Source organism: Cydia fagiglandana, chromosome 19 (genome assembly GCF_963556715.1).
Source record: "Cydia fagiglandana chromosome 19, ilCydFagi1.1, whole genome shotgun sequence".
NCBI lineage: Eukaryota > Metazoa > Arthropoda > Insecta > Lepidoptera > Tortricidae > Cydia > Cydia fagiglandana.
The window spans coordinates 13,507,344-13,530,079 of NC_085950.1; the positions used below are offsets into that span (position 1 = coordinate 13,507,344).

At 39.0% G+C, this 22,736-nt stretch overlaps 2 protein-coding genes across 2 annotated transcripts; both read left to right on the plus strand.

Annotated features, from left to right (window-relative positions):
• The first annotated feature begins 860 nt into the window (after positions 1–860).
• LOC134673835 (facilitated trehalose transporter Tret1-like) lies at positions 861–11,165 on the plus strand. Its single transcript, XM_063531864.1, has 8 exons — positions 861–1,000; positions 5,040–5,269; positions 5,626–5,946; positions 6,302–6,428; positions 8,058–8,138; positions 8,955–9,172; positions 9,639–9,821; positions 10,913–11,165. Exons 1-8 carry the CDS (start codon positions 934–936, stop codon positions 11,153–11,155), a joined length of 1,470 nt encoding a protein of 489 aa, XP_063387934.1. The 5' UTR covers positions 861–933; the 3' UTR covers positions 11,156–11,165.
• Positions 11,166–12,176: 1,011 nt separating this feature from the next.
• Positions 12,177–22,539, plus strand: LOC134673928 (facilitated trehalose transporter Tret1-like). The gene is made up of 10 exons (XM_063531969.1): positions 12,177–12,332; positions 12,875–13,107; positions 13,592–13,745; positions 14,101–14,270; positions 14,834–14,957; positions 16,780–16,872; positions 20,532–20,590; positions 20,897–21,055; positions 21,609–21,791; positions 22,312–22,539. Exons 1-10 carry the CDS (start codon positions 12,296–12,298, stop codon positions 22,528–22,530), a joined length of 1,431 nt encoding a protein of 476 aa, XP_063388039.1. The 5' UTR covers positions 12,177–12,295; the 3' UTR covers positions 22,531–22,539.
• The last annotated feature ends 197 nt before the right edge of the window (positions 22,540–22,736 follow it).

Below are 22,736 nucleotides of genomic sequence, written 5' to 3' on the forward strand. Positions count from 1 at the left end.
TACAATTTCTTTTAAGGTTGATATCGAACAGAGTAGAGTCAGTCCATGAAAAGTCTGCAGCGGATTTGATAACCCACGCAGTGAACGTGTTATTTTAAACATCAAACTTCTATGAAATTATGACGTACCTATAAGTCATTGACACTTGCACTGCGTGGGCTATCAAATCCGCTGCAGACTTTTCTTAGTCCGACTCTAGAATAGAATAGAATATTAAGCGCTTTCCCGCTTGTATCCCGGGTTATCGCTAGTTGCTATCTACTTTCTATTCTTAGCATATATACTCGCATTCGCATGTCAAAGGATCTATATTTATATGGATATGCAACGTTCGAGGGTAGATAAGTAGGTAATTATAATTGTATAATTTATATATTAACAACATTGCACAATATCGCTGTTCTTATTATCGCTACTAAAGTGTTTGTGTCCCCTACTTCCTTTAGGTACTAAAAGTTAAATACAAACGAACTCTGGTGGTCTGGGCATAATCATTCACTTCATTCAATAATGTAGAGTGTGTGTGTGTGTGTGTGTGATGCTCAGTGAACGATCTTTTAAAAGAAAATGGTTTTATTAAACTAACAGAAAATATTTATTTAATCTATTTAAGTTACGGAATAACAAAAACAGTGTTATTTAGTGATAAGTGTATTGTGACTATCGATATCGACAATACATTAAGTTATGTTGGTACTTTGCGATTGCCACAATTAAAATTTTAATATGGACCAATACTGGGCGAACTTACCCTATTTCAACTATTTTGATCTTATGTGAGCTAAATAATGATAATCTAATTTATCTTTATAGAACAGAGTTTACAGACTTAGGTAAATCAGGAGTTAGATGCATATGTCAACGTATCATTTAGTTAAGATACACATTAGCAATCGGTTGTGTTGTTTTGTTAAAAAATATACATAAATAGACATGGAAAATAAAAGGGATAAAGTGACGAAGAAGGCATTTTTCATACAATTGATGTCAACTATATCAAGTTAGTATAATTCATACATAAACTTAATTTATTCACGTGATCGCTGAAAAATTTCGTGGTCAACACATTTTTGGCGATGATCCCATGGCGACTCTAGGCTTGCTCTAGAACTTTTATCACTTAAATATTTTTTCAAACTCGAAGGGTAGGATGACACCTGTCATCTCGATAGTACCTAATAATTAACCTAATAACGCCTTATTTCGCAAAATTGCATTGAAATGACAGGTCACATAATCCTACCCTTCGAGTTTGAAAAATATTATACACACCGCGTCACATGAATAAGACCAGCATATTTTCCTTTGCCATTAAAGATATAAGACAAAATATATATATAGTAATGGTACGTATAAACATCTTTAGGCATGTGAAGTTTAACTATAAACAATCGAACTTCTTAAGACTCAGCGAGTCTTTGTGACAATGCTGGTAGGTAATTATGACGCGTCACTTGAATACGACCATTAAATAAAACACAAAAAAAATTTTTATTAAATAATATTTATTTAATAAAATGTTGACTAATAATTAATACTGTGTCCGTTCTTTTGGATTAAATCGAAAATCCGAGATGGCATAGAATGATACAAACTTCTTATATATTTAATTGGTAGTTTGCTCCAACACTTTTTTATACCCTTCTCGAGTTCTTGCTTGTTGCTATATTGTTTACCATTCTTATAAACTTCACGTGACAACCACCCCCATACATTTTCTAGTATGTTTAGGTCGGGGGAGAGTGATGGCCAGTCGAGAACGTCGACATTTTTTTGTTGAAACCATTGACGGACATCATGCGCTCTATGAATGCTGGCATTATCATGTTGGAAAATGAAACTTTCATCGTCTGTCATACTGCTAAACTTACATATTTCATTTTTTAGAAGATTAATGTAGCTTTTAGAATTTTGTCTACCTTGTAACACTACTAAATCGATCGGTCCGTTGTATGATATCGCACCCCAGACCATAATTGAGCCTGCGTCATTTCGCCGACGCGATAAAATTATTTCATTTTTTCGCAAATCATGAAAATAGTAAGAATACCCGTCGGGGCCATCCAAATTAAATTTTTTTTCATCACTAAATATAACTTTATGCCACTCTTTGGTCCAGTGCATTTTGTTTCGTGCAAACCGAAGACGTTCCGTACAGTGATGCTCTTTTAAACATGGCTTTCTCTTAATTTTCAAACGTTTTAAATGGGAACAATTGCGTATAACCCTTTGAACAGTCCTCACAGATGCTTCAGTTCCAACATTATGGGCTATTTGTCCGGCTGTTAGCGTAGAATTCGACGCTTCGCGTAATATTGCTCGGCGCTCTCTTTCAGTTGTAGCGAATTTGGTACGGCCTTTGAATTTCTTACCATAATTTTCAGGATCGTCAAGAAAACGACTTATCACCTGGTGTGAACGCCCTATTTTTTTCGCGATTTTTCTTAAGGAATAGCCCTCTTCGCAAAGAATTTTTATTTTTCCTATTTCCTCTAGATTCAAACACTTTTTCCGACCCATATTAAATCAAAAAATATTATATCGTTACTACTCGATGTTGTTCACTTCAAATACGCGTAATACGTGCACTCTGTGTCGTTTTTGTTTTGCAACTGAGGCCGCGCGGGGGGAGGGAAGTCATTGGTCGTATTCAAGTGACGCGGCACAATATTACCAACGTAAGCGTCGCTCGCGGTCACGCTGGGCGGTTAAGTTCAAATGTTTATAGTTACACTTCACGTGCCTAAAGATGTTTATACGTACCATTCTTACATATTTATTTTATCTCATATCTTAAATAACATAGAAAAATATGCTGGTCCTATTCATGTGACGCGGTGTGTATGACAATAGTATTTTAAACGCCTTTAAGAATATTATTGTCAATATTAGTCAGAGAAGCCTTAATTACACTAGGTATGTTTTTATCAGGCGACTTTTGAAACTATTTGGCTGTGTGTTACTTATTAATTTGGTACTTACATACAATGGTTTTCTATTCTGTATGAGCGTTGGTGGCCAAGAGAAAAGGCGCCTGACACACACACACACATTTCAAGTTGATCAGGCGTTTTTCGGTAAGGAAATTATCGTGAAAGAGCCGGATTTATCTCAATGAGGCATAATTTTCTCTCTAGATTTTAAGGCCAGATGGAAAATCACTTGGAAGAAGGTTTCCAAAATAAGACTCAGTCCCCGCAAATAATTAAACATGTTGTTTTTACTTTTATTTGGTTTACCTGACCATTGTCTGTCTGTCTGTCTGTCTGTCCGTGTGTAGTCAAATCTTGCAAGTTAAATTTGATCCACTTCCCGGTTTCCGATTGAGCTGAAATTTTGCATGCATCGAGCTGATCTGATGATGGAGACAGGAGGTGGCCATAGGAACTCTGTGAAAAAACAACGAAACCTAATTGTGTTTGGGGTTTTTAGAATTGTCTCGATGAGTATTATAATTGCCTGTGGAAAGAAAAGTACCTACAGCCAGCATAAAAGCTTGTACCAAAAATGAAATTTTTGCCAATAACTTATTATGAATTTAATGCAGAGGTACTTTAAATCGGGAACTACGCTACAAAACCCGCTACAAAACTCCGATAAAAGAGATTAGTTTGTTGACCGTGCTTTTAATGGTTATCAGATAGATTTTACTATTATAGGAGTAACAATGTACTAATAATATAATATTTTAAACTTTCGCGTTTTGAATACATATTAACTCACATTATAGACGGGTCTAACGCGAATTATATTCAATTACCTTTATTTACCGACGTTTCGACACAGGTTTCACTGGTCGTCCGCGACCACGACCAGTGAAACCTGTGTCGAAACGTCGGTAAATAAAGGTAATTGAATATAATTCGCGTTAGACCCGTCTATAATGTGAGTTAAAATGTACTAATAATGCCTATGTTTTACCTTGGTTTCACCAACGCTTATCAAGTAAAATACCACATATAGCTAACAGTTCCTTATTGTTAGCTACCAACTATTGATCTACTTCTCAGACATCCTGATATGCAAAACGCATTCTACCGTACCCGTAGACCGTACTCGTACTTTTTATAGGGCCCTGGACACTTCCTGAACACGATCCAATACTGCGAATTTTCCACATAGAAACATTTCGGAAACCTTTCACAATTTTGTATAGGAATCGATTTTTTTTGATTTTCGTAATGAAAGTTTCCTTTATTTCCTGTGAAATTTTCCTCATGATTCCGAAATATTTGCCAATTAGTTTGAAACTTGCTCTTCTTGTATGTGTGTGGCAATAAATAATTCTTATTCTTATTCTATTCTTTCTTCTTCCTCTTTTTCTGCATTTAGCACATCTGTAGATACTTCCTCGCGATCCTTACCTTCTTCTGTACTCCCTAAGTCCACTTTAACTTTGTTTACACGCCCCTATCTATGAAATAGGGCCCGAGACCCGGTATAAAGCCCATGTAACTATGTGCACATGATAACCTTTGCAAGTGATAACGTCACAATTATTAAACGATGTCACTATTACTGTTGAACTACCTGACTATATTTACGCTTCGAACAAATAGAATTATTAACGTGTTGTTTCTGCTGTTGATTGTTACAGTAGAGGCCTATTTGCCAAAATCATATAATAAGTATTTATAACTATGTCAATAAGGCTGTGCACATAGATCACTACACCTTATAAAATAAAGTACCCGCCGTGTCTGCCTTATTGTGTGTATGTATGAATGTTCACAATGAACTCAAAAACTACTGAACGGATTTTCACGCGGTTTTCACATATCAATAGAGTGATACTTGAGGAAGATTTAAGTGTATAAGTGTATAATTTCTTAATATTTTGTGTAACCTGTGCGATACCGGGGCGGGTCACTAATTTATAAGTAATAAATAGGGGTCCCAACTCGCCGGTTACGACATACTTACTTACCCCCTTATACAGTTCTTGCTACAGATGCTCCTTACTCTCAGAAACACTGGCTCACCAAAGCAAATATGATAAAAGCTACAGCACTCATTTTTATCGGCCGCTTCTTTTGCAGTTGCCTTCCTGACTTCCCTTACTGGCTTCACCTACGCCTGGCCATCAGGGGTGATAGAAAACTTCCGCTCCAATGAAACTGTGTTGTCACATCCGATGTCCTCCCTCGAAATCTCCTTGCTGGGCAGCCTGACGAATGTCGGAGGGCTAGTGGCCACCCCTTTTTGTGGTTATGCCGTCAATAAATTTGGAAGGAAGTATACGGCTATGCTGTATGGACTGCCGTTCGTGGTGAGTAACTCAATTTCTCCTCGAGACCTTTTTAAGACATAATGTGGTTGCGTTCTTTGACGAGGAGTTCTTTTGGCTAACTTCAGACTGTATCATCAGAGCAGCTTTATGATAATATTGATAATGTATAATATTAATGCATCGTCACGAAGCTTAGAAATAAATGAAAACTGGTAAATATCACTGTCTCGGGCGAGATTAATCTCACTCGAGCACATTGATCGGGTAGTTTTCATCAATCATCATCATTATTCCACGCATACGCAATCGAAGGCAGAAGCTAGTTCTAAGGCCACAAATTATGAAAGTGGTATTATCTAAACGTACATTTTATGTCAAGCCCCTTTCTTTTGCAGCTATCCTGGACGATAATCTCTCTTACAAGCTACGTGCCTCTGATCTTAGCCGCAATGTGCGTAGCGGGATTCGGCGCGGCCGGGCAAATCGTGTCCGGGGTATACGTGTCCGAAATAGCCCAGGATTCCATCCGAGGTGCTCTGACCTCAAGTGTCGTTTCAGGGTTTTTCCTCGGGCTGCTTACCTCATACATCTTGGGAGGATACTTAACGTACAATCAAATCATTTATACGTTTCTGACGCTGTCTGTGTTGTATATTGTGTTTCTGGCGTTCTTGAAGGAATCGCCAGTGTTTTTGATGCAGCAGGGCAAGGAAAAGGTAAAATAATCAAGAATGTACAAAGCATTCTAGAATAGATATAAAACAAGTCTCTTTGATATAATATGACCTTAATTTTAAAATTGTTTGGCAAATTCCTTTGCCGCGATTTCTCGATTGCCATTTCAATTATAATCTTATCGCAATGAAATATTACCACAAATCTTATTGAAATACAAATAATTGAGAATTTATTGTGCGTAGAATATTTAGTAGCTGACAGTTTCATTATCTCTTCCAACAAGGTGAACGTTCTCAGTGCGTCCTTCATATGTACCTACTTTAAAATTGCTATTTAAATATAGTTCCTTTATTGCACTTGGTATTACCTAATATAACATGAGTTTGTTTGCAGGAAGCTGCAGAGGCGATAGCGTTCTACAGGCATGTACCGGTGACGTCTAAAGAGGTGGAGATAGAGATAACGAAAATAAGAATACAACTCGATCCCAGAATAAACGAAGTGCTGCAGTGTGAGAATGGTAAATTGCATTGTAATTATGTACATACGATGCGAACATGTGTTTACACATTTCACATTACATATTTACATATAATAATAAAAATAGTTGCGCAAATACGGCGTTAAAGGCTCCTTTGGAAAAAAACTTGAGAATAAATTCAACCATGATTAGAATGAATTTGAAATATTTAAGCCTACATTAGAATAAATATTCACAAGGATTTTATCACTTGACAATCATTTGTTTGACGTAATAATCCTCTAGGGCATTGAACAAGTAAATTTACTTACAGAATATTATCTGATAGAGAAGATTCTATTTATACTTTAATTACGCGTTCAAATTACATCACGTTAACTTAAATTCGATATCACGTTGTAAAAATTCGTATGGAATGTTTATTATTGACGTAATAACGTCTTACAAATCGATGAACACCGGTAGCTTGCACGAAAAAGTGTCACGTTGTGGGCGGATCTCCATGGTAACGTTGTGGACAGATCTCCATGGTAACGTTACGTAATGTAATGGTAATGTTTTCTTGTGATAATACAGTAAAATTATACATTTTGCGTTTGCATCAAATCCGGTAGTTCTGATTTTTTGTAGGCTTGTTTATGATGTTGTCCCAATGAATAATCCAAGTTTGTGACCTCGAGCGCCTAACGCAACTTTGTCAAAAATCGAATAACCGCAATTTTTTTTAGATTTGGACGATTATAACCCTAAAGTACTAGTTTTTGGTAGTAACTTCCTAGGGCGTTTTTAAAGTAGACTAAATTTGCTACAATAAGACACTAGAATTGTCTCTGTACATCTAATATTTTCCGAGATAAATCCTTTCAAAATGTTATAATTTTACATCGGTTCTTAGCTATAATATAAGGGTTAGGTAGGAAATTTATATGGAATTCATCACCGCACGTTCTACCAAATATTTATTATCCATAAAAAAAATGTATGAGTGCCTATTTCGAAAAAAAAAAATTTTTTACGGAAAATAAATATTTTGTAGATCGTGGCCGTGATGAATTCCATATAAATTACTTACCTAACCCTTATATTATACCTAAGAACTGATGTAAAATTATAAAATTTTGAAAGGCTTTATCTTGGAAAATATTAGATGTACAGAGACAATTCTAGTGTCTTATTGTAGCAAAATTAGTCTACTTTAAAAACGCCCTAAGAAGTTACTACCAAAAACTAGTAATTTAGGGTTATAATCGCCCAAATGTAAAAAAAATTGCGGTTTATTCGATTTTTGACAAAGTTGCGTTCGGCGCTCGAGGTCACAAACTTGAATTATTCATTGGGCCAACATCATAAACAAGTCTGCAAAAAATCAGAACTACCAGATTTGACGCAAAACAGCCAGGTTACAAAATTCGACAAAGTTACTGGATTATGACGTTATCACGCTAAATTATCGTCCGTAAGCCAACTTTACAGACAACCATATACATTTTTAATATATATATTTTTAATCATATCTAAATAGGAAATAAACATGTAAGCTTAAATTAAGTTGAACAAACATAATTATTATTTACTTGATAGTAACTTGCGTAAACGAAAACCTTACGATAACTGACTCGTCTCGTTTTCCTCTTCACAAATTTTCAAATGTAATTTTAATATTTTCAGAGCCCGATTTAACCAACACACTTTTAAAAGAGCAACCTGCACCCACTCTTCAGAAACCTGAATCGGCATGGCAATTCTTACGTAAGTACCTTCATTCATGTAACCTGAGATATCATAGTAGGATTTCAATTAAATATTACGCATTGAAATTACACCTATTTCTCTTCTTCTTCTTCTGGCCTTATCCTACTTTTATTTCCTGCTCTCCTAATCAATTTTCTCCAGTTATAACTGTTCCAGGTCGTCGTTGGGTCTATATTCTTATTCTCTAGGTCTTTCTTAACTACGGACATCCATGTAAGTCGGGGTCGTCCACTCTTTTTCTGTCCTTTCATACACTCCAGCTCCTTTCTAGTCTAAATTACACATACTCATAGTTTTAACCTCTAGCGGCCCACCATACAAGGAAAATTGGCAATCGAATTTGAATCAACGGTATTAGAAAATAGAGTTGAATTTGTTTTGTTTTAAAATCGAACGAAACGAAATAAAAGAAACTCTATTCCATTTCATTAAGATTTAAATTTCATTGGAGGTAATTTGTACTAGTATTAGGACATTGAACCCCAAGAGGTTAATTCCTTATCATCTACACTAGACAATTTGGCATTTGCGTTATCTTCCATTGCATTTATTCTTAATCCGCATAGCAACGCCAACGAGATCTTAATCATTTTACTCCTTACGCCTAAATAGAATTTAATAGACCGCATAAGGGTAGAGAGGCGTAGAGAATACTGTCTCTAGGCGGGTGTTGTGCCTGGGGACCGAACTCCACTGAGAGTTAGTTAGGAGTTTTACATATAATACGCCATCTGTTACAATCTTGTAGCACGACGTTGCCAGTGACAGGGGAGACGGCACAACATTTGCATTTACGATATTGTCCGATTTCAGGAAAGTCCGAGTCATCGAAGCGTGCCCTAGCCGCCGTGCTCATCGTGATGGCGATAACCATCCTCATGGGGTCCATCGTGATCCAAGTCTACGCGGAGGAGATGTTCAAGATGGCCGTGCCCTCGATGCCGCCTAACCTGTGTGCCATCGTCCTGGCTGTCATTTTTGTCTGCGCTTGTTTCGTGTGCGCCGCCGTTGTGGATAAACTTGGGAGAAAGGTACTATTTTTAATGTCAGAATTAATTCTAGTTTTTGATTCGCGTTACAACTGTTACAATGGGGCAAGGATGTTGTTTAACTTCTCGTGCTGATATTGATATACTCGAGCAAGCAAAAATTAAAAAAAAAACAAACAAAGGATTCTTGAGCGTTGCGGGTTTTAAGGCACGAGGGTTAAATTAAACAAACTTTGCTACCGAGGGAAGCCCATTTTTCACCACTCCAACGTGAGGAAAATATTAGCTGGAACACATTACAAAATCAAGTTGAAGAATAATTATATACTTGTCATTCACCTCGGCGAAAAAAAAGTGGCTTTCAATGTAGAATGAGTGACGAAAGCAGAAAAGGACTAATTTAAGAACTTGACGAAAAACGAATGGGACGACCCAAGACGATACTTTGTTGTGACTATATTCGTATACCTATACCCTCCGTATCATACTTTGCTTGTTTCCTTACTAGATGCTTTTGACGAGCACGTCAGCTGCTTCCGGAGTGTTCACTCTACTCCTGGGGACACAGTTGGAGTGTGGCTGGGCCCCACACTGGGTCACAGCTCTCATTATCTACCTATACTGCTTCATCTACACCCTCGGCGCCGCCTGCGTGCCCTTCATACTCACCGCTGAAGTGTTCCTGCCGGAGGTTAGTGTTTAGAGTGTTCACGCTGCTGTTAGCAGCGCTGCTGGTGCGGCACTGGTTCACAACTCTCCTCACCTACTACTGCTTCATCTAGACCCTCGGCGCCGCCTGCGTGCCCTTCATACTCACCGCTGAAGTGTTCCTGCCGGAGGTTAGTGTTTACTTGTTTAGAGTGTTCACGCTGCTGTTAGCAGCGCTGCTGGTCCGGCACTGGTTAACAACTCTCCTCACCTACTACTGCTTCATCTAGACCCTCGGCGCTGCCTGGGTGCCCTTCATACTCAAGTGTTCCTGCCGGAGGTTAGTGTTTAGAGTGTTCACGCTGCTGTTAGCAGCGCTGCTGGTGCGGCACTGGTTCACAACTCTCCTCACCTACTACGGCTTCATCTAGACCCTCGGCGCCGCCTGCGTGCGCTTCATACTCACCGCTGAAGTGTTCCTGCCGGAGGTTAGTGTTTAGAGTGTTCACGCTGCTGTTAGCAGCGCTGCTGGTGCCGGCACTGGTTCACAACTCTCCTCACCTACTACTGCTTCATCTAGACCCTCGGCGCCGCCTGCGTGCCCTTCATACTCACCGCTGAAGTGTTCCTGCCGGAGGTTAGTGTCTACAGTGTTCACTCTACTTCTAGTGGCGGCGGCTCCACACTGGCTTACAGTTCTCGTTAGTTTATCAGTTCGGCTCAATACTGCAAACATTTAACAAGGCATTAATCACACTCCATATTCTTCCACCAGCTTTGGTCCATGCCAGTTTGAGTTACCTCAACACACCCACCTATTTCTCGAAGCAGTGCGAAATGAGTATATCTTCCATTTTTGCATTACACTTATAGTCTGTATCTTTAGGTATTTAAATGAAAGTAAACAAAATCTACCCTCAAATGGCTCCTTAAGCCAGTTGAAAGTAGATGAAAATATTACATGATCAAATAATGTAGGTTAAAGTCAGGTCGTTCAGTGACAAATCCAGGCGCTTTTGTATTTGGATGGTTAACCCATGAATGTTATAACTACCCGAAAATGTACAAATTGTTTTTACTTTTATTTAAATACCTAGGATACAGACTATAAATGTCTTTGTATTTTCGTTCCAGGTCCGCGGCCTCTGCAACACCTTCAGCATGGCCTGCATGTGGATCTTCAACTTCATCACTCTCATGATCTTCAACCCACTAGTGGAGGTCCTGAGCCTTGGCATCGTGTTCTGCGGATTCTCGGCCACTTGCTTCCTTGGAGCGCTCTACAGTCATTACTGCTTGCCCGAAACCAAGGGACTGCCGGCCGATGAGATACAGCTTCTGTTCCTTAAAAAGAAAACAAAGAATAATAAAGTTTAGTTTAATCAAACTGTCTTTTAATACTTATTACTTACTTACTGCTGTGGCGTAATGACCCGAGGCAAAGAGGCCTCCGACACCAAAGACCGCCATGCTACTCTGCCCAAACTTTGGGCCCCAAAACCGTTTCTATCCAGTCGACGGCGACGAGTTCGCTAAGGTGTCTATACTCCGATGGCTCGGGCACGTAGTCCGGATGGGGTAGATCGCGCAGTCTGGAGGGCGTACTCTGGGGTACCGTGGCCGAAGGCCGTCTGGACGCCCTAGGTAGGTACCGCTGGAGAGACGGAGTGCAGAAAGACCTTTAGTACTTATTACGTTACCTAACCCTTGTAAATAATAAAAAACATAGTTTAGTCATATCATGCGTCTGCTTATAGCTTACGGGCTATAATTAGCACTGTAGAGATGGAATTTCACGTGCTTTTTTGTATGTTTAGCGCGCACCGTGTCGCGCAGCAACGTGTGACAGGCTAGCGAGATTATTTAAGGGCCCTATCACACTAGCCATTTGCGAGCGAGTTGAAAGCGAGGCGAGCGCGCAACGATCTCGCAAATTGGGCAAATGATAGGGCCCCAATAATTATCGAACCTGGAACCAACCACAAAATATCACGAGAAATTCTAACTGTAGAAGAAAAATAGTAGCAGCAATATACGAAAGCATTTTTGCCTGTGCTGTTAACGGTCGAGATCTTGGTTTTCGGTCAGTCTAAATTCTTTTTTAGTAGGTATGTTGCTTTGCCGTATCGTACGAAGGTAGCGAATCTTAAAAACAGAAGTACGTACCCTATTTGATTGCAAAGCAACGGTATCAGGGTCTAGCGACTTTTGGCCTAGGAAATGCCAAAAAACCTAAGTCCTCATCACGAGAATTATTCTGAAAATGAGCCACAAATCTTTGGCAACTGATAAGCAATGTTTTAGTTGTATTCGCTATCTCTGTATAACAATATTTGCTTCGTCTTCAAATTGTCACATTGCTATTTATCTTTTCTAACGTATTGTTTTCATATAATGTATTTTAAACAGTTTAAACCTCTGTCCTTCGACAGTTCTAACGTAGATTTTGCAAGATTGCTACGTTTAATTAGCAAGTAAGGTAGTCTTAGTAGATAATAAGTAGAATAATTAATTAAAATGGGAAAGGCACAGCAATGCATAACTGGAGTGACTGGTAAGTTTTGATAAATCTACAACATATAGTTACCACAAATATGGTGGGCTAGAATCAAGACTTTCAATGGCATTATGTCCATCGTTACATATATAGCTAATCAAACCTTAACCTTTCACTTTTTGTCTTGAAATCTGAAAACGAGTAAAGACAAAAGTGAGCCCAGACCGAATTTTAAAATTATACTGGGCCTAAAAACTAATCTTCTGGCGATGTCCCTTTTTTAGAATCCCGTACCAAAAATAGAAATCAACCCTTATGGTGCGATTCTGTTTGTCTGTTAGTCTATCTGTCATATCGCAAAATATCTTGGGAACTGCCTGCGCTAGAGATTAACAATGTAAGAGATGAAAGGCATTCATTTTCAATCGACCTTATTAGATTTAGTATTGAAACTTATTTGAGTAGTTTAGAGTATTCTTTCAACTTGCAACACATTTCCGCAGAAAAGCTATGTGAGAGAAGATATATACTACACAGTTTTTACATGATACCCAACCAACAAACTTTGGAGTTTTCTTCAGATTAATCCTTAATTTCAGCGTGCTTCAGCGCCATATTGATGGGCAGCCTCAACTGCTGGCCTTCCTTCACACTGGAACAGTTCACCAACCCGAACTCTACAGTGTTGTCCACGCCCATGACAGAGGTGGAGGCGTCGCTGGTCGGCAGCCTACCTTCCTTAGGCGCCATGGCTGGCACGGCCGTAACTGGTCTACTTATTGACAATTTGGGGAGGAAAAGAGGTTCCATGGCGCTAGTTTTACCCTTTCTGGTGAGTTTATAGAGACCGTGCGTGTTGGAGGGTTTGCCATCTCGTGACCTGAATCGGAAGCGAAAACAATTCACGCTTCTAAGCAGGTGCTACCCCCTAAACGCTGGCTCTATTTCTCATAGTAGGGTCTGTCGTCGAGTAGCTTAAATGTAAAAATGACTGAATAAATGGCTTCTGTGCTGCCGTCAACAGTTCTTGCACGCTCCCTATGTTGTCTTGTTTTTTTTTTTTACCCGACAGTGTAACGCAAAGAAAGGTACCTAAAGAATGTGTTTATCAGTCTATCTATGTGTGTATGTTTGTTCCTTTGTGGCAATCTAGAGACCAAACGCGTATTTTGATTATCCTTATATCAATCGATTTGTAATGTTGACCTTTCGTCAATCACTGTCCCCAATCGAATAGAAATGCGGTGCTTCTTACTTCGTGTTCTAATTTATGAAGTCCAAATCCTGAAGCTCATTTTAAACTAATTAACTTTCAGCTATGCTGGATCATTATAGAATTTTCATCGTCGGCACTGCCGATCATGGTTGCTCGCTTCATCGGGGGCATCGCCGGAGGAGCGAACCTGGTTTACGCTCCAATCTTCATATCGGAAATTTGCGAGCCTTCTATTAGAGGAACATTATCTTCAGGTACGTATCTTCAATTTCTCTCCCACAAGATGGCAGAACGTACTATGTTCAAAACGTATCGACGGCATCGAGAACGGTAGATGGTAGCACTTGCTTTGGCAATGTACTCGTACATGTGCACATATGTTTCTGATTCAGGCTACAAGATGGCAGGCCTTCCAGCGCGCACGGTCCCTATAAAATACTATTTAACAAAGAAAGAAGTTCAGAAAAGTTCATGAGTTTTTAGCATTTCTGTGGATACCAATATAGAGCATGTAACTCAAAGTTCATGAAATTTGTTTTTAGTAATTTTGTGGATACGGATACCTATATTAAGCATGTAAAAAATTTAGTAATGTTTATCATTTAACAGGAACGGTATCAATGTACTGCTTTGGAGCCCTCTTGTCATACTTGAGTGGCTGGTTCCTGTCATACAGGATGATCATCTGGCTGAACCTGGCCCTGGGCGTCGTAAACCTTCTGCTATTCATGCTAGTGGTGGAAAGCCCGCTGTTTTTGCTGAAGCAGAAGAAAGAACAAGTGAGTTTCCATAATTTCACCATTTGGAGTTGAAACTCTAGGTCCATGGGGTCCCAGGGCGCAAAAGCTGTTCGCAGAAATCGCGAAGCGTCTGGTTGACGTAACTGGTGACCGAAAAGCTGGCGGCTACCTCGCACAACGTATCAGCATTGCGATACAGCGAGGAAATGCCGCCAGTATCCTTGGTACAATGCCACAGGGGCCTATCATTTAGTAGTACCACTGTAGGTATGTAACGTATCTTGTATGTAAATAAATGATTTTTTTATTTCAAATGTGGCTGATAGATTTGCATATCTGTAGGTATGTATGTACTACAACTTGTACGCAGATACAGCGTTTTCATTCATGATGCAGCTAGAATGTGCAGGTGCATTTGTGTTTTTTTTTTCAAGGTTCATTGTTGAAGAAACCAACACAAAATTAACACAATCTTACCAAAGCTATAAAATCATACAAACATTTTTAGAGCCCTTAAGAACTTGCTAACGTACTTTATAGATAGGTACTTGACTTGTTCCAAGCCTAGAGGATAAAATGTTAAATGATTTCCATATTTCCAGGAAGCTATAAAGGCGCTAGCACATTACAGGGACGGGTCTGTGACGTCGAAAATCGTTTTGGAGGAGCTCTCAGTGATGAAACAACAGCTGTCGCCGGCTGTGGAACTACTCTCTGTTAACTCAGGTAAGGTATACCACCAAAAACATAAATGTAAAAAAGGAGAGCCAAGTTCAATACAAAAATTATGCTTGGCTGTGGGGCTCGCCGCAAAAAGAATGGAGATCTAAATGAGTGCCACTGCCAAGTTCTATGCAAAATCCAAATATGTATTTATAGGAACAAAATAACATTATAAACAAGTATTAAACTCTATTTCCTTGCTTTATTGGATACCTATAACAATTGCTGTTATTTAAAAAAATTTGAGATCTTAAAGTAGGTTAGATTTGACTTGGCCAGTTTTCATTATATCAATCATTTTATATATATTGTAATTCTGATAAAACCTGGCCAAGCCAAATCTAACCTATTTTTCTTGTGTTTCCGCTGTATGGTTTTTACTTCTGTACGGTTACCATCAGTTTGTCACTGACATAAACGCCGTCGAGAACGTAATTTACTTTCTATACATCCCGCTCGCACTCGCATATTAGTGCAAACGGGATGTATAGAAAGTAAATTACGTTCTCGACGGCGTTTATGTCAGTGACAAACTGATGGTAACCGTACTGTTCTTTGTATAATTATGTGGTACCGCGCGCCGCCGACGACACACCGTTGGCCGGTTGTTTAGAGCGTATTAAAAGTTTTTTGTATGGGGACACCACTTATTTTTTGACTAAACTTTATTTTAATATAGCAAATATAATAATACATATATTGGGGTAGTTTCAAATATCTGCTTGTAACGGTTCCAACGCTACAATAAAAAAATATTTTTTTGTATGGGGACCCCCCCTATTTTTTAACTTTTTTTTATTTTTAGATTTTTTCCTACGCTTACACACAATAACCGAGCTGGATTCCAAATTTCATCCTTCTAGGTCATCTGGAAGTAGGTTAAGTTTAGGTACTTATATCAGTCCCAATAAAAAATGTTTTTTTTTGTATGGGGACCCCCCCTATTTTTAAACTTTATTTTATTTTTAGATTTTTTCCTACGGTTACACGCAATAACCGAGCTGGATTCCAAATTTCATCCTTCTAGGCCATCTGGAAGTAGGTTAGGTTTAGGTACTTATATGTCAGTCCCAATAAAAAGTGGTTTTTTTGTATGGGGACATTGGGGACCCCCCCTATTTTTTAACTTTATTTTATTTTTAGATTTTTTCATACGGTTACACACAATAACCAAGCTGGATTCCAAATTTCATCCTTCTAGGTCATCTGGAAGTAGGTTAGGTTTAGGTACTATAAGTCATAAGTCAGTCTTAAAATTTACGACTTTTTGACCTTCATACCTTTATAACCGTTTGAGCTAGCTTCATGAAATTTGGGCTTCTAGATATCCTTATGGATATAATTAAACACACGTAGTTTTATGTGTTTACGTCAAAGATGTTTTGAGTTATAGAAGGGTCAAAAGTGGCACCAAGTGGTTCGTGTAATATTACACTCGGCGCTGGCTAGCCAGTTCCTTTACTTGAACTTGGCTTGACACGCTGCCGCGTGTCTAGATCACAAAACGGTCGATGATCACAGTATTAGTGACAGGAAAGTCAGTTAAATGGGCAGTTCTTACAACGTGTCAACCTATTTAATTTTCTTGGTCGTATCTTTGAAGTGTTTATTTTAGTTTGGCGTTATTAATTATCATTTGATCCGTGATCTATGTCCCATGACCCGTGTCAAACAACCGAAAATGCCTTAACAATCTACACGGCAGAAAACTAAAATCTATAAGTGAAAAAAAATGTGAAAAACTACCTAAAACGTATGAGGTGTTTGACAAAAAGATCTTAAATTGTGTAAAATAATACAGAGGGCATATTGATAAATATTTCAGATGAAAAGAAAGAGGAGGAAGCCGAGAAAGAGAAGCTAACCGCCGGGGAACCAGTGCCGGGGACACACAGACAGCCCGCTATCAAGTCATTGTGTAAGTCTGTGATCCCCTCCTTATATGTATACTGACGAACCGCCTCGGCTCGCACGGTTTAGCAAATTATACCTCAAGAACCACTTTTTGAGTTTATCACCAGCATACAAACAGACAGACGCGGCGGGGGACTCTTTGTTCTATAAGGGGTCGTCCAGAAATCATGTGAACAGATTTTGCCTATTTTTGACCGCCGATAAAATAGAGCGGATTATTTTGAGCTGATTAAATTATGACCAGATGAGTAATATTGTTGTCTTTAGCTTCCCGCTTTGAAAGAAAATACACGTGATATCTTCTCTGACAATGAAGATACGATAAATTATGATTATATGTGAGTTGCAGACATCGCTCAGATAGGTATACATATTTGGCATATTTTGTACTAGCTGTTGCCCGCGACTTCGTCCGCGTGGAATTTTATCTTCAACATTTTACATCTTTAGTACCTATAATTTTCATATCCAAGCAATGTTGAAATTAAGTACATTTCTTTTTTAGCAAGTTGTATGAAGTTTTAAGTCAAGTGGATTTTGATGTTGGTTGCTGAAATTACTTTTCTTGTATTATCATAATGCCCTTATACAAAGATTCAAGTTCCGCACTCACAAACTATCTGATCTCCATCAAAACTTTCAAGCCCTTTCTCACCACCTTGGGGGATGATTTTCAAAAATGCTTTCATGTTTTTTAATTTAATACCTTTTTTTTGCAAAAAGTTCAAGTTCCTAGCTTAAAATTTAATTTACACCCCAAGACGAACTTTCATCCCCTTTTTAACCCCCTTAGGGGTTGAATTTCCAAAAACTTTGCAATTACTTTTTTTTGTAATTGGCTATTATGTCTTTCTAAGTAGTTTCAAAGCATTTGTAATGGATTCCAACTTTGAACCCCATTTTAACCTTGTTAGGGGATGAATTTTACAAATTGCTGAAATCACTTTTATTGTCTTCTAATAATATCCCCAAATACAAAGATTCAAATCCCGCGCTCGAAAAATGTTTGATATCCATACAAACTTTCAACCCCTTTTTCACCACCTTAGGGGCTGAATTTTCAAAAACGCTGAAATTAGTTTTCTTGTATTTTAATTTAAAATGTTTTTACAAAGTTTCAAGTTCCATGCTTAAAATAAAATTTGCACCTGCAGACGAACTTTCATCCCCTTTTTAACCCCCTTAGGGGTTGAAATTCCAAAAACGTTGCAATTACTTTTTTTTGTAATCGGCTATTATGCCTTTCTAAGAAGTTTCAAAACCATTTGTAATGGATTCAAACTTTCAACCCCATTTTAACCCTGTTAGGGGATAAATTTTACAAAACGCTGAAATTACTTTTCCTGTCTTCTAATAATATTTCTAAATACAAAGATTCAAGTCCCACACTCGAAAAAATGTTTGATATCCATACAAACTTTCAACCCCTTTTTCACCACCTTAGGTGATGAATTTTCAAAAACGCTGAAATCAGTTTTCTTGTATTTTAATAATATATCTGTTAACGAAATTTAAAATTCCTAGCTTAAAAGAAAACTTTAACCCCATACAAACTTTCATCCCCTTTTTAACCCTGTTAGGGGATGAATTTTACAAAACGCTGAAATTACTTTTATTGTCTTCTAATAATATCCCCAAATACAAAGATTAAAGTCCCGCGCTCGAAAAAAATTTGGATTTCCATACAAACTTTCAACCCCTTTTTCACCACCTTGGGGGATGAATTTTCTAAAACGCTGAAATTAGTTTTCTTATATGTGAATTTGATACTTTTTTACAAAGTTTCAAGTTCCTAGCTTAAAATAAAATTTGCACCCGAAGACGAACTTTCATCCCATTTTTAACCCCCTTAGGGGTTGAATTTCCAAAAACGTTGCAATCAATTTTTTTTGTAATCGGCTATTATGCCTTTCTAAGAAGTTTCAAAGCATTTGTAATGGATTAAAATTTTCAACCCCTTTTTAACCCTGTTAGGGGACGAATTTTACAAAACGCTGAAATTACTTTTCCTGTCTTTTAATAATATTCCTAAATACAAAGATTCAAGTCCACCACTCGAAAATTTTTTTGATATCCATACAAACTTTCAACCCCTTTTTCACCACCTTAGGGGATGAATTTTAAAAAACGCTGAAATTAGTTTTCTTGTATATTAATAATATATCTTTTTACGAAGTTTCAAATTCCTAGCTTAAAAGAAAACTTTCACCCCATACAAACTTTCATCCCCTTTTTAACCCCCTTAGGGGTTGAATTTCTCAAAATCGCTTCTTATCTCTTGTAAACTTTATAAATGCAATCTGGTGTGCAAATTTCAACTTTCTGGCTTTTGTAGTTTCGGCTCTGCGTTGATGAATCAGTCAGTCAGTCAGTCAGGACACTTGCATTTATATATATAGATTTAATTTGAGCCCAATGAATCTGTGACCTTTACTTTGCTTGGTCAATCAACAAAGTTCTTAATTTATTTGCAAAACACTTGTACAAATCAAATATACTTAGATTGTAGAATTTTAGTATAATAAACGCCTATTAGTTAATCTTACTATCATGAGAGCTGAATTAACTTGTCAACCTTATCTTTTGTGCGAAACTTACGTTTATTTATTATAAATTACCTAGTTATTTAAGTATTTATAAATCGTATTGCGGCACATGATTCTACAATACGGAATGAAGAACATTTTTTTGTAAAAACCTTGTCAACTATCAAAGCTCGTATTTAGGGTTGCGTACCGAAGGGTAAAAACGGAACCCTATTACCACAGAATAAATAATAGTACTAGGTAGGTACAGAAGACTCACTCTAACAAAACGCGTCTGTTACGATCAGATATGGCCGCTAGGTGGCGAGAGCGCCACGCGCGGCTTATGGCTTTCCCCAAAATTGGGGTGGAACGGATGTACTTTTAGCTACCTGTAGCAAAGCGACGAAATCGCGGAGTGAGCCACGCCTGCTATTACTAAGACTCCTCTGTCCGTCCGTAATGTCTGTTTGTCACAATGTTCTAATGAAAGGTATTTCTGTTGCCGCTATAACGACAAATACTAAAAACAGAATAAAATAAATATTTAAGTAGGACTCCCATACCACAAACGTGTTTTTTTGTCGTTTTATGCGTAATGGTATGGAACCCTTCATACGCCAGTAAAGCCCCCTCCAGACTATGCGCGTGAAACGCGGGCGAAGCCGCGAACGCAAGTGTGGCGTTGATTTCGCAGATTGTTCACGCCTTCGCGCCTTGTTCTCCGTTTTTTGTCGGTATTTCGGCCCGCGTCAAAGGAGACGCGAAGCGCGAACTTGCAAGACTCCACATTACACACTATTTTGGCTCCTCTGTGGCAAGATAAATATGAATTATATTATGATTATATTATAATAAGCAGCTATATTTTACGGTTTTACAATAAAACAAAATGGGAAAACAGCTAAATCACGTATGATGCCATAGTTAACTAACAGTTAAACTCGATCAGCTGATGCTTTTCCGCCATATTGCCGCAAACCAAACTGCGAAATCGCCGTGAAGTGTGCGAGTGTGGAGTCATACGTCAACTTCGCGATATGTTCGCTCCGCGACGTCGCGCCGCGATTCACGCACATAGTCTGGAGGGCGCTTAACATGTACGAGTACTAACCCTACCTCGCGTATTATTTTTCAGTTATGGAACCCGCTAGTCGCAGTGCGTTCTTGGTTGTAGGGACTGCCTTGACTTTACAGGTAAGTTTAATTTAAGTACCTATTTAAGTAAATATATATGTGTCTACTGTCTAATCACCCAGCTGCAAAATTTCATGAATACTTTATTATGAATTAATTAAAATACCCATAGTCTTCACTTCAGAGAGTTGAGGACGCAAGAATACCAAATTGTGAGGCCAGTATTTTCGTTCTGGGGCATTTTTTCAATTTAGAGGACTCTAATATCACCATAAATCTAAAATTGGAGGAGACGTCAATTTAATTTCTGATGAAATCGACCGATTTGATCAGTCCCGTCTGGATACCACTTAAATGACATTCCAGGTTGGCATGGGCATGGTGGCTGTACAAGTGTACGCCGGAAAGCTGTTCGCGCAGGCAGCTCCGGACTTGTCCAAGGATTTCTGCTCGGTGCTTCTTGCACTCACTCTGTTCGCGGGGTGCGCCGTCACCGCCGTCGTGGCGGACAAGGCTGGAAGACGGGTAAGTTCCATTTAAAGAGGCCCCACACTAGCGTCGGCGTCTAGTCAACTCTTCGACTGCTGTTTGATGCAACGTTGGCGCAACTGCGCAGTGACGTCATTTTCCATAGCGCTGACTAGCCATGACGCTAGAGGTGACCCTTTTCACTACTTATTAGATGGTTGGCAGTTCCCAAATGTTTCACCAGAAATTTCCTGCCTCGCACAGTTGAGATGTGGAATGAACTCTCGCCTGCGATATTGCAGGACCGGACGACCTTCAATCTTTCAAGAAAAGAGCTTACTCCCATTTTAAAAGGCCCGCAACGCACTTCCAACCCCTTCGGTGTTGCGGGTATCAATGGGCAACATACTCGTATTGCTTACCACCAGGCGATTCGTTTTCCACCGGTATCATAAAAAATCTACAATATTACTAATAAGTAGAAAAGAGAAGTAAGAAACTTCAAGAACATTTTTTGTCGCCAGGCCCTCGCCATCTCCAGACCATATGGTCCTGGTTATCACAGATTATGTGTGGAACTGCCACCGCTCTAACCCTCATCTTCCTCCAGGTGCTGATAATCTCCTCGTCAGCGCTGGTGGCGCTATGCATGGGCGGGCTGGGCGCCCAGATGCAGACAGGCTTCCTGCCGGCCTGGGTCTCTGCAGTCCTCGTGCTGCTCTACTGTTTCTGCTTCATTTTTGGCGCGGGCACCGTGCCCTATGTTCTGCTGGCTGAAGTCTTCACTCCAGAGGTACTAGATTCTTAGCACGTACTCAATTTTACCGCCATCTAGTGAGAGCAGTTGTAGCGCTTTCATGTAACGGTTCTGACACCATAGACAAAGGCACGCGAAAATTCGTAGGCTGGTATAAAGTTCAGAAAACTATTGAAGTGCATGATGGTGATGCCATATATTTAATTTTTATGATAGTACCTAACTAACTGGATTGTCAAATGTTAAGACAAGGTTGACTTACGCTAGACCAGGCCGTGTCCGGGCAGGAGCTTTCGGCGCTCGTTTTTTATGGAAAGCACCACGTCATCACCGATCCGCTGTCATAGAAAATGACATGTCGGACGCCCCAGCCCGGGCACGGACCGGTCTAGCGTGAGTAATCCTTTAAGTATCAAAACCATGGCTTCAATATTTATGTAGAACTCGTAACGAATCTTAGTTCATGCCTCAAACTTATCTTAATAGTAACGCGCGTGTCATTCGACTTTGTATTAAAAACAAATAACTGTATGACTTACTTCCTAATTCTTCTCAGGTCCAAGGCATCGCCTCAATGATTCTAGTGGAGTGGGTGTGGCTCCTCAACTTCTTGATAATCGCGGTGTTCCCGTTCATGGTGTCCCTGCTGGGTATCCACGGCTCCTTCTACGCGTTCGCGTGCGTGGGCGTGGCCAACACCTTCCTTAGCTACTTCAACGTGCCGGAGACGAAAGGGATGTCCAATAAGCAAATACAGGAGGTGTTCTCGAAATAAAAGTTTTAAGACAAACAAGCGTTTTTCAAAATATATCCCAGTCTCGGATTGGTGTAAGAGACCTGTGTCTAGCAGTGAAACTAGTGTGCGAACAGCAGCTCTCGTTAACTAAATGACGCTTGGTAGATTTGCAAAGAGCATTTTCTTTCCGTTACTTTATTGTCTCACCTTAAAACTCTTACGAATTTTTGCTGCTGGCATAAACT